Genomic DNA, 12,135 nt, shown 5'->3' with positions numbered 1-12,135 from the left:
TCCACATTCAGTTACACAGCTTTATTTGGAGTCATGACCCACAGTTTAAGAAGCTTTGACTTTAACCAAGAAGTCAAGATGCAGGGACTTGCGGGGTGGAGGTAGGGGTGGGGTAACTAACTGTAGCCCAGTATCTCTAATGAATATCAAAACAAAAAAAAAATTAAATATTTGCAAAGAAGTCACCATAATACATGATAAATATTGTACTGTGTGTTCAGGTAAAATTTATACCAGGAGTGCAAGTTTTGTTCCATATTAATAAAACTAATCATGGTGGACTACATTAAGAACAAAAAGATCAAAAACTTAAATCACATTAATAGATTGAGAAAAAGCTTTTGACAAAATTCAGCACCTATTTCTTAAAAAAAAAAACAAAACCAAAAACCTAAAATTAAAAGTCTGAGAATAAAATGAACCTTACCCTTAAGGTTATAAGTGTTTACTTAAAACCAAAAGCAATGTTATATTTATCAGATACAGATCAGATGATAATATACATCATATCTATTAAAGATAAGCTATAGATTCCTTTGTAGTCAGATCAGGAGTAAAGCAAAGATGTTCATTATCACCATTATTATTTAGCCCAGTGCTAGAAATTCTAACTTTAGCACTTAGGCAAGAAGAAAAAAACAAAAACTATAAACATAGGCAAGAAGGAAGCAAAATTATCACTTTTTTTTCATTAGACATAATAATCTACATAGAGTACCAGAGAATTAACCAAAAGGAAGGCAGGAAACAAGCATTTATTAAGCACTTATTTTGTGCCAGGCACCCCACAGCATGCTCATTAATTTAAACAGTTAACTTTACCATAATAATAGGATATAAAATAAATCCACAAAAATAATCAGCCTTCCTATATATTACCAACAAATCCTAGTAGGAGGAGATAGAAAGAAAAATTCCATTAAAAATAACTACAGGGGGCAGCTAGGTGGTGCAGTGGATAAAGCACCAGCCCTGGATTCAGGAGCACCTGAATTCAAATCTGGCCTCAGACACTTAACACTTACTAGCTGTGTGACCCTGGGCAAGTCACTTAACCCCCATTGCCCCCCCCCAAAATAACTACAGAAGGGGCAGCTAGGTGGTTCAGTGGATAGAGCCACTGGCCCAGGAGTCAGGAGTACCTGAGTTCAAATCCAGCCTCAGACACTTAACACTTACTAGCTGTATGACCCTGGGCAAGTCACTTAACCCCAATTGCCTCACTAAAAAAAAAAATTAAAAAAAAAAATAACTACAGAATATATAAAATTTTAGGGATCCACCTACCAAAGAAACATAAAAGAAGTATATGAATACAACTTCAAAATATTCTTTAAAGAAACAAAAAGCTCAGTAAGTGGGGAAGTATTAATTGTTCATGGTTGGGCCATGCCAGTAAGACAGATACCAACATTTATTTATTCAGTATAATTTTAATGAAACTATCAAAGAATTACTTTAGAGAGATAGAAACAATAATAACAGAATTCTTCTGGAAGAACAGAAGGTCAAGAATATCAGGGGCAATAGTGGGGGGAAAAGTTAGAAAGAAGACAACCTAGCAATACCAGATCTCAAACTATCCTACAAAGTAGTAATCATGCAAACTACTTAGTACCAACTTTAAAAAAAAAAAAGATTAGGTATACGATATGCAAGAAAAAAGAAATCAAACATAGTAACACAGTGACCCAAGGACCATTACTACTTTGGTACAGACTTATTTGGAAAAAATTGCTAGAAAAACTGGAAAGCGATCTAACAGAATTTAAGTTTAGACCAGGGTCTCACACCATATTGCACAGTAAGCTCCAAATGGTGTATGATGTAAGCATAAAAGGCGACATCATAAATGAATGAGAGGAGTGTGGAAGGAAATACCTTTTGCAACTATCAGTAGGGGAAAGGTTCATAATCAGACAAAAGAGAATATCTTATAAGATAAAATGGATAATTTTTGTTGCATAAAATTAAAAAGTTTTGTACAAATAAAATCAGTATGTTTAAAAATAGAAGGGAAAATCATAAATTTTTCTGGTAAAAGGGCTAATCTTCAGGATATATTTTTTTAAATGATTCAAGTATACAAGAATTACAGGTATTTAGCAATTAAGTGGTCAAAGGATATGAAAAAGCACTTTTCTAAGGAAGAAATTCAAGCTATTAATAGCCATATTAAAAAATGCTCCAATTAAAGAAATGCACATTAAAACAACTCTGAAGTTTGACCTCACACCTATTAGACTGGCAAAGATGACAAAAAGGGAAAATAGCAATTTTTGTAAAGGCTGACAGAAAACAGGCACACTGGTACACACTTGGTAGAGCTGTAAATTGGCCTAGCCAGTCCATAAAGCAATTTGAAACTGTGCCCCCAAAGTCTCTAAACTGTGCAAAACTTCTGAATGAGTGATAACATCTCCACCCATTTCCTCCATGATCTTTGTCAGTCATCTCTCACAGTCATGATAAAAGCTCTAATAAAAGTTCAAATACTGCTTCAGCTATTTAATGTGCTTGTGACTGAGAAAGGCATTCAACTCTCAGTGCCTTTAACCTTTCTAGACTTTGGTTTCCTCAGGATGGAGGTGTTATATTCTAGAGTTGTACTCTCTGAGTGCTAAAGTCACTTCCAGGTCTAAATAGATGATCCTATGATCCCATGTCCTTATAAACTCATGTTTCCCATTCTAAAGAACCCCTTTTCCTCCTTGAACTCCTCTTCACTCACCTCTATGACCAAAATTCTAGGAGGAACAGTTGATGCTTATTGCCTCCACTAATTCACCTTCTCTCTGTCTCTTTCTTCTTTGACCTCTATAGGATCTGATTCTTTTTGGCTACTTTCTTTTTGATTTTCTCTCCTTTGGTTTCTCTGATGCCACTCTCTAATGGTTCTATTTCTATTTCTCTGATGTTTTTCTGTCTCCTTTGTTGCCTCATCCTTTTCCTCCCACTCCTTTAATGTAGGTATCCTCTAAAACCCTGTCCTTGTTACTTTCTCTTCTCCTCTCTTCCTCGGTGATCTCATCTACTTCTATGGATTCATTTATCACCTCCCAAATTCCCAAATCTTTCTCCTCTTCCAGCCTTTTCCCAGAATCCACTCTGTGTGTGTGTGTGTGTGTGTGTGTGTATACATATATATATATATATCTATATCGTCCAAACACATACTTTTCACAAAAGTGAGCAGGGTCTGTCTCATATCAACCTTTGTCTCTAAAGACGTAGGGGGAAAACAACTGAAATGATTGAATGAAAAATCATTATTAAGTGCTTACTAGATGCCATGGAAAGGGGTTACTAATTTTAAAACCGTATACTCGCTGCCCTCAGGGAGCTTATACTCTGATAGGAAAAGACAACATATAGAGGGGAATATTGGACAAGGAGGGTTGTTTTGGTTTGGTAAATGACACAGTTGGTAGAGCCCTGGGGAAGTGGAATGACTTCCCTTCCCAATAGCAGTGTCAGAATAGATTTGATTATGATTCCCAGAGGAAGAGGTGGAAATCAGGGTTGTGAGAAGTAGAATAAAAGTATCTCAGGAGAGCAGATGGTAAGAAGGAGACTTGAATGGAACAGGAAGCCTGGCTAAGGCCAGCAAGATTTAGTAGGTCTTCTTGCACATATTAGATGCTTAATAAATCTTTGTTGAATTGAATTTGCTGTTGTCGAATTATGAATACTAAATAATTGCCACCTGTTATATGGGTGAGGTACAACTCTGCATATAACCACTTGCTCATGTAACTAAAGCCAGTCACAATTTATGGAACATCTGTAGCAAAGAATGTTGTTTGAATTCATTTTACCATGCATAATATTTATTTTACATATGCACCGTATGGGTTATGCTGCCTGAGTGGTGAAAGTAAGCTGGTAAATTTTGTTTACTTCCCTGTAAGAGCTGGATTTTGATGAATAGCAAGTCTCAATTAAAAAGCCTAAAATATTGCAGTTTTTATTTCTGTTGAATTTGGTTTGAAGGGCTTAGGTAGTGCCAAGATTTACCCCATTTATTAGCAGTTTTGTTTTGTGTTAGACTCTCACTTTGAATTTAGTGTTGCTTTCTCTCAGCCTCATTAACAGGACTTTTGAAACCCATAAGCTAGGTATCTCAATAAAGCACATAAAATATTGTAAGAATGTTGGTTTTATAACTGTTCTTAAGGGAGACCATGTTTTTATTCTGCTGCTTAGGTGGAAAAATTTGGAAAAGCTTTGAATTATGCTGAAGCAGCCCTGTCATTTATTGAGTGTGGAAATGCAATGGAGCAAGGCCCAATGGAATCTAAATCTCCCTACACAATGTACTCAGAAACAGTAGAACTCATCAGGTAAGGAATTAGAGAGCAAGAATCACTTATATATATCTCTCATTTGATTGTATGTGAGATGTGAATACAAAACACTAGCCCTGTAACATCAGCCACACTCCGAAAAAGAATAACTCTTAATGGGTGCTAATGGTAAGCACTGGGATTGAATAACTTGGAAGGAGCACAAATGACAACAGGAATATGCTACAATTCATCTCGAAATGACTACCATTAGTAGGCCTGATGGGAGCCTTAGGAAAGGATAGTAACCACTGTTGTCCTTTTCCTAAATATATATGTCTAAAACAGTCATATCTTACTGTCATAATGTGCTCATATCATTTCAGCACAGGGATCTAAATGAAATGCCAAAATCTAAATTTCCTCTCTTTAATGTGCCCCCCATCTCTAGCCAGAGTTGAGATACAATGAAAGGATTAAAGAAGTATCCTCCTATTGAATCAGTCTGTAGCCTAGCTGTACCATTATTCTTTTTCTAATGGTAACACTAAAAGATGTTTTATGAAAAGGCATGGTTATCCTCCATGATCTTTATGTCAAAAAATATAGCCTTAACTTTTCCTTTATAATCTTTAGTGGACCTATATCACTTAATTAATTAAAACTCTTGAATCTCTGTCGTTTTTTGTCCTGGAATGACCAAATGTTTACAGCCCAGTGTTTAAAGTACCACTTCTTAGAAATTAGTGCCTTCTAAAACTAGCAACTTTCTAAAATTTAGTGAAAAGTTCAAATTCACTCTTTCAATGTTATTTGTGATTTAAATCTGACCATATCCCTATTCAGTTTCCTCCTTTCTATATTCAAGATTCCTAAGCATTTTAGAGTAATAGATCACTTTGCACTAGAGAGAACTGTAGAGGTCTCCTCTCTGTAATCCAGCTCTTTCACTTTACAGATGAGGAAAATGAAGTTCAGACAGGTTACATGACTCCAAAGTCACACTACTGGTAAATGGCAGACTGGGACTAGTGTTCTTCCCACTACAGCATACCTTGAAAGCCATGATCTTTCTTCTATGCATTGACATAGAGGGGAAGTACTGTTATCAAGTATCTTTATTCTGTAAATACTTTCAGCCTTCATGATTATCATTTCGGTATCAGCATACATAATCTCCAAAAAACTATTGTAGTTTTGTGAGATGGCACTGCCCAACTTTCAGAAATTGTTAAATATGTCTAGTAATCTAAGCACACTGCTGATTTAGTGACTCCAGACCATGCTTCAGTGGCACAGTATTGCCAATATAGTATGACAGAAAAGCAGAACCGCAGAAAAACATTCTCAGGATTATAAACATTTTCAGGAATAAACTATCTGATTCCAGAATTCTTAACATTCCTTGCTAGACTGTGGCCAGTATCAAGTGCATGGTATAATGAGTAATTCATAATATTAATAATAACAATGATAGCAATAGCTAACATTTCTATATTCTATAAAGTTTGCAGAGTACTTTACATATATTGTCTGATTGCATCCTTAGAACAGCACTGTGAGGTAGGTGCCATTATTGTCCTCATCTTACAGATGAGGAAAGTAAGGCTGAGAGAAATCAAATGATTTGCTCAGAATCACACACCTATTAAGGGTCTGATGCAGAAGTTGAACTCAGGTCTTGCTTACTTCAAGTCCAGCACGCTATCCATCTAGCTGCCAAAGTAAGGCCATTATCTAGATCATCCAGACTACAACACGAATATCATTTTAAACATCGAGGCAACACAAATGAAAGAAACTGACTTTAATGATAGGATTAGGAAGTGTAATTATCTCCTTCAAGTTTCTCAATAAATGTAGAAGTGACTTGAAAGTTCCCTCAAAAATTCTGTCTGTTAATTGGATGTTTTATTGAGAAAAATGAATAACCATGATTAGAGCAACAAATGTAAAGACAGTCCCTAAAAGCCAGCAGCTTCTCATAACAAACATCTGTAGAAGCAAAATATAGATTAGAATGCACCCAAGACACTTAGACTGCTGTCAGAGTAAGGGTTGCAAACAAAGGGAAAAAAAGAAAATCCAAACATTTATCTAAGTGTAAGACATGAGACTTCTCTTGGATGCAAGCCTGGAAGTATTGAGCATTGCCTCAGTCTTCAGTCAAGCTCCTCAGCATTTCAGCTGTAGATCGAAATTTGTAGCAGTGGATATGTTACTGTTTACATTGCTTATTCTTGAAATAGCAGCACTCCTAGCTATTTGTAGCATTTGAACTTGTATTATTAAAGAACAGAAAGTAGCTCAGTGGACATAAAAATCATTCTTTTGTAGTCATCGTAATGTAATGCCTGCTGATAATAGAGCAACCTTAGCCACCTTTGAAGAAAGCAGAGGCAAACATGTAAAGCCCAGAAAGGGCTGGGAGATTTAGTCTAACACAAAGCATACGCTACTGTTTACATGGAATGATGATGTTTATTTCTTTTACTTTTTTTTTTTTAAGGTATGCTATGAGACTAAAAACCCACTCAGGCCCAAATGCCACTCCAGAGGACAAACAATTAGCTGCATTATGGTAGGTATATCATTATTCATTTGAAATCTCCAACCCTGTCAGTGGTTTTCTTTTAAACTAAGTGTTATAAACACAAGAGGGTGCTTTTTGTCATGTCTCCTGACTCAAGAAAGTAGATCTTGCCATGGAGGCTAGGGGACTTCTAGAAGCCATTCAACTGCAACCTTTGAATGACTTAGGAATTCTCTAGGTATACCTGAGCAACTCATAATGATTGGTAGTTGACAGGTCAGGTCTAGCGCATCAAGCATTTGATGGGGCTGGATTTTTAATGACTTGTATACTAACTGTGCCAATGTTCATGTAATTTCTTTTGTGTTTAACATGTTAGGTGCAATCATAATAACTCATCTATTGTTTTACATGTAGGATTAATGTAGCAGAACCAAGATAATGCTTTAAATTAAAGCTCATATTTATACCAAATTGAAGATCAGGTTCATTACATTTTTTAAAAAATTTATTACAAATGCAAAAAATAAAGTTTGAAAAGATTAATAAACTAGTCTAAAAGGACAAAAAATAAATATTTAAAACAAGAAGGAAGAAATCTCAGACAAAACAAAAGGGATTAACAAAGAAAATGTTCTTGTTTGTGTCCCTTCTCCTCCCTGAAGTTCTCACATCTTGTTTTCTTTCCTCCTTTTTTTTTTCCATTTTCTTTTTCTTTTTACATCTCTATAATCAATGTGTATATGCAGGTCTGGTTCTGCTCATTAGTAGTACATCATCTCATATAAGTTTCGTCCTTTGTACTCTATGCTTTTAACAATACTATAATATTCCTTTATATTAATTCATATCGGATTATATGTACAGGTCTAGAAGGAACCCAGAGGCCATGTAATCTAACTTATTCCTGCCACCTCTTCTTCCCTCCCCCCCCCTCTCTATATATGTATATATATATGCACACATGTGTATGTGTTTATACATATACGTGTGTATACATATACATGTACACAATACTTGTTCTTTAAAGTTCAATAGATATATGATCTCAGTGATATGAGTACTCCATTCCTCCCTGTGCCTCTTTTGTTCATCTTCCACAGGTGGTCTCCTCAGTGTGCCAAGGGCCTTTTTCTAGATCTCTAGATTTCAGGGGGATAACAAATGACATGCATCTTATTTATCGTTCACCCTCATTTATTAATTCCTATATGACCAACACCCACCTCCTTTTCCAGTCTGACATCTCTGATATCTTTTACTCTGCTTCTCCTATATAGCTACTCATTGTTAATATGTCAGTGCCTACCACTTCTCTCTCCATTCATTGCCTTTTGGGGGACCCCAATTATTAAGAGACTTATATTCCATGACCAAGAGCTATACACCATCACCAGAATAATAGCAGGGGTTTTTTTTGGTTGGTTTGTTTGTTTGTTTTAAAAAGTCTTTTGTTTCAGGCAGAAATTTGAGGGAATTAAAAATAACCATGTAATTTCCCAAAATCATTACAACCATTCTTCTCCTGTTTATTTCTAGGCCCAGAGCATTAGCCATTCACAATATCTGTTCAAATTACATATATGAAAAGATCAGTTTATGAATTATCCACCTAAATATTTCATAATCATTGTTCATTCCCTTGGTTTTTCATATTTCTATATCATAATCATTTTTCATTCTGTTGAATATTCATGTGGCTAAATAGACCAAACCTTTCTGAGTAATTATTGATCTCATTTAGAAGGCTTTGCAGTGGGGCTGCTAGGTGGCACAGTAGATAAAGCCCTGGATTCAGGAGGACCTGAATTCAAATCTGGCCTCAGACACTTGACACTTACTAGCTGTGTGACCCTGGGCAAGTCACTTAACCCTCATTGCCCTGCAAAAAAAGAAAGAAAAGGCTTTGCAGTGTTCAGAAGTTTCATATGATAAATACATCACTCACAAGCAGTTACTCCTGGAGGACCTCATCATCTTAGAATGAAAACTTCTTTCAAGTAATGATAATTTTCATTCTTTGTAGTTGTATTCCTAGTGCCAAACACAGTGCCTGATACATGATTGATTGCTCTATAGGGAATCCCTCCTCCATATAGACTTTGTAGAGGACATGTGTTACGACAATGACAAATACCTTTGGGAAGCATGTTTCCTTGTTTTACACCTTGCTTGATCGTAATCTTGTTATATCTTTTAAGGAATCACATATAATGTTTTTTCCATAAAAGTATTTTATTAATTTCCAGTTACATGTAGAGATAGTTTTCAACATTTGTTTTTATAGCATTTCCAGTTTCAAATTTTTCTCCCTCCCTCCCCCCTCCCCAAGACAGCAAGTAATCCGATATAGGTTATATATGTACAATCACATTAAACATATTTCTGCATTAGTCATGCTGTGAAAGAAGAATCAGAGCAAAAAGGAAAAACCTCAAAAAAGAAAAACAACAACAACAAAAACAATAGAAATAGTGTGGTTCAATCTGCACCCAGATTCCACAGTTCTTTTTTTTTCCTGGAGAATCCCATATAATTTTGATCTACTGAAACAATATTTTGAAGTTAACAAACAATAAGTACAGAGGGGTTTGTCTTATGTACACCTTTCAATCTTTTATAGAACTGAGGATAAGGCCTTCCATATCATTTGCAAAAGTCTGGTTATTTTCTTAACAAACCTTCATTAAACATAACCTCTCTCTATATATAATTATTCTCATAAAGGTTTTGTGGAAAGTTGGCCAATATATTAGTCAAGCATTATTGACATTTTCTTGATCATTTAATGATTTGTTTTTGGACTAGATCTGTGATTTCACTGGTTAAGTCACATCTCTCCATCGATACAAATCAATGCTTTCTCTGCAGCCTGTAGTTTTAGAGTTGCCAGAGTCATTGAGATGTTATGTGACTTACCCAAGGTCACATAGCCCTTATTTGTGACTCCAAGGCTAGTCCTTTTTCTAGATCACCTTTTTAAATAAAGTCCCAGATCTTTCCCATGCTTTGTTATCTTCCCTTCTTGATAACTTCATAAGTGATTCCTCAGTATCCTCAGAATTAAATTACGTACTACACAGATATCTTTTATATACTTTGTCTAATCCAACTGTTCTTCCCATCTGTGTTCCTTAATGCCATTTCTACTTGCTCACATATAGCACATTTGGAGTTGATGTTAGTTTAAATGTGGTGGTTCCTCTCTCATTAATAGAGGAAACAGTTTCTTATAAAAATCTTAACAGATATTTTCAGTTTTTCATATTTATTGTCCCTTTCAGTTTTGTCCTTTAATGTGTAACGATGATTTGGCTTCCTTGGATCTATCACCAAATTTTCTATAAACCTATTTTCTTTTTCTGCTGTTTCTTACTTTTTTATGGAATAAAGCTATCCATAATCTTCCACTAGCTTTCACAATAAGATTTTTATTTTTAGAAAATTTTTTCTGTCCGAGTAGAGATAATTTCTCTGTCCATGGTTCCCTCAGCCTCACCATTGGAAAGGGTGTACATTCTTTGAATTGTCAGCCTAAAGTTATGGATGGTCTGGTATAGAGATACTTTCCCTATCCGAGAGATACTCAGCCCTTCATTTTAATATAGCCCACCTCCAGTCATGTTAACCATTTAGATTTTATTGCTGTTTGATGAACCGTCTACTTTTTTGGATGGTATATAAACTATGAGTCTGCCTCCATGATTGTCTTTAGTCCGAGACAGCCAAATGACCAACCTTTTATTAATAATCTGTTGCCCTTATTAAGAAAATGACTAAATTACCCAGAAAAAATAATTTCTTCAATTAATAAGCATTTATTTTTTCCTTTCCTCTAACCCTCCCCCACAGTGAAAATTTAAAAAAAAAAAAAGGAAAAGCAAGACCCTTAGCATAGATAAGCCAAACAGATCCCCACATTAGCCATATCCCAAAAATGTATTTCTCATTCTGAGTCTTGAATCCATCACCTGTCAGGAGGTAAGTGGCATGCTTCATCATTAGTCCTCTTGAATCAGGTTGTTGGTCATTCTCAGAGTTGTTCTCACAAATAAGTTTCTATTCTAAACCAGTGGGCTTCTAACCTATTTCTCTCTACCTAGCAAGATCATTTATTTACTGGGTGACCTACTTTGTAGACTTATTTGGCCTTCTTATTGTAACACTTGATTTATATTGCTTAAGTTTCATTTGGAAATTATGATTGTCTGTGTTGATGTCTTATTTTATCTATTTCTTCTGGCAATAAGTAATTTATTTGAATAGGTCACATCAAAGTTGCCTCACTTGCATACCAAATCTTCTTGTTTTTTAAAATATTTTCTTCCAAATTGATATTTACAGTATCAAATCTAATCTGATACTAACAAATCAGAAATCCAGCTATACATATCCCACTATTTCAGAAATAACTCTTACATCTGTAACCAATCATTTCCTGTCTGTTAGGAAAATACTCAGTTTTTTATTATAATATTATTTGTTGTTCTCCATGTCCAATACCTCCCTATTCTCCTCTTGAAGAAAATATTCCTCAGACATTCTAATGTCTGAGAAGTCTTCTTTATAATCTACAAGCCTTTGTCCTCTCTTTCCTTACTCCTGAATCATCTTTTACTACATTCTTTTCGTTTGCTATTATACCCTACTTCTACATATTAAAGTGTATGTTGGTTTACTTTGGAGGGTGTCAAGTATTTCAGAGATTTTCACTATTTCTTCATTTGTCACACAGATGTTGACATATAACCTACAGCGATTTTCATGGTAATCTTTCTACAACTATTTATAGTAAACATTTTCATCAAAATTACCAAATATCCCATGAAATTATGTTTCTTGTGCTTGTTGCATGATCAAACTAATTCCACCAACTCCATTGTTTGCCTTCACAAGAAAAATCTGTGAACCATTTTTCTATTTAGCAGCAACTTCCTTTTGTCTTCTGGTTTGTTTATAGTGAGATTATCAAGACTTATAGGATTTACCTCCTCCCATAGTACGTCTACTCATTGGTCACCGGACCAAGAGTTTACATTTAAGGTAGCAGTGACTAACATAATAATAGTGGTCTGGAACTTTGGTGATTCTTGGCATCATCTGCCCCTTTTCTGCCATTCCACCACCATCATCAACTAGAGTTGCCAGAAGGACTATTTTGTGTTTTTCTTGGTTGCATGGGTTGCCATGGGCAAAAAAATTAATTGCTAAGTGGCTAACCTAGTCTGATGGGCCTCTCTGGCCTTAAGCTGGTCCTTGGAAAGCAGATTTAGTCTATTGCCAGGACCATACTGAAAACCTTTCCAGCATGGTAAG

General features: G+C 35.3%; 1 protein-coding gene across 3 annotated transcripts in view; it reads left to right on the top strand.

The window, feature by feature from the left end:
- AFF3 (AF4/FMR2 family member 3) overlaps positions 1–12,135 on the top strand; it is a 694,821-nt gene that overhangs the window by 659,834 nt on the left and 22,852 nt on the right. For all 3 annotated transcript variants that reach the window (XM_043992437.1, XM_043992436.1, XM_043992435.1), the window contains 2 exons: positions 4,207–4,343; positions 6,796–6,867. In XM_043992437.1, coding sequence (XP_043848372.1) covers positions 4,207–4,343; positions 6,796–6,867 — 209 coding nt within the window. The remainder of the gene's footprint in view (positions 1–4,206; positions 4,344–6,795; positions 6,868–12,135) is intronic.

This window comes from Dromiciops gliroides, chromosome 3 (assembly GCF_019393635.1).
Source record: "Dromiciops gliroides isolate mDroGli1 chromosome 3, mDroGli1.pri, whole genome shotgun sequence".
Taxonomy (NCBI): Eukaryota; Metazoa; Chordata; class Mammalia; order Microbiotheria; family Microbiotheriidae; genus Dromiciops; species Dromiciops gliroides.
The sequence above is the reverse complement of the archived record's forward strand: the minus strand, read 5'-3'. Positions and strand labels throughout refer to the sequence as shown.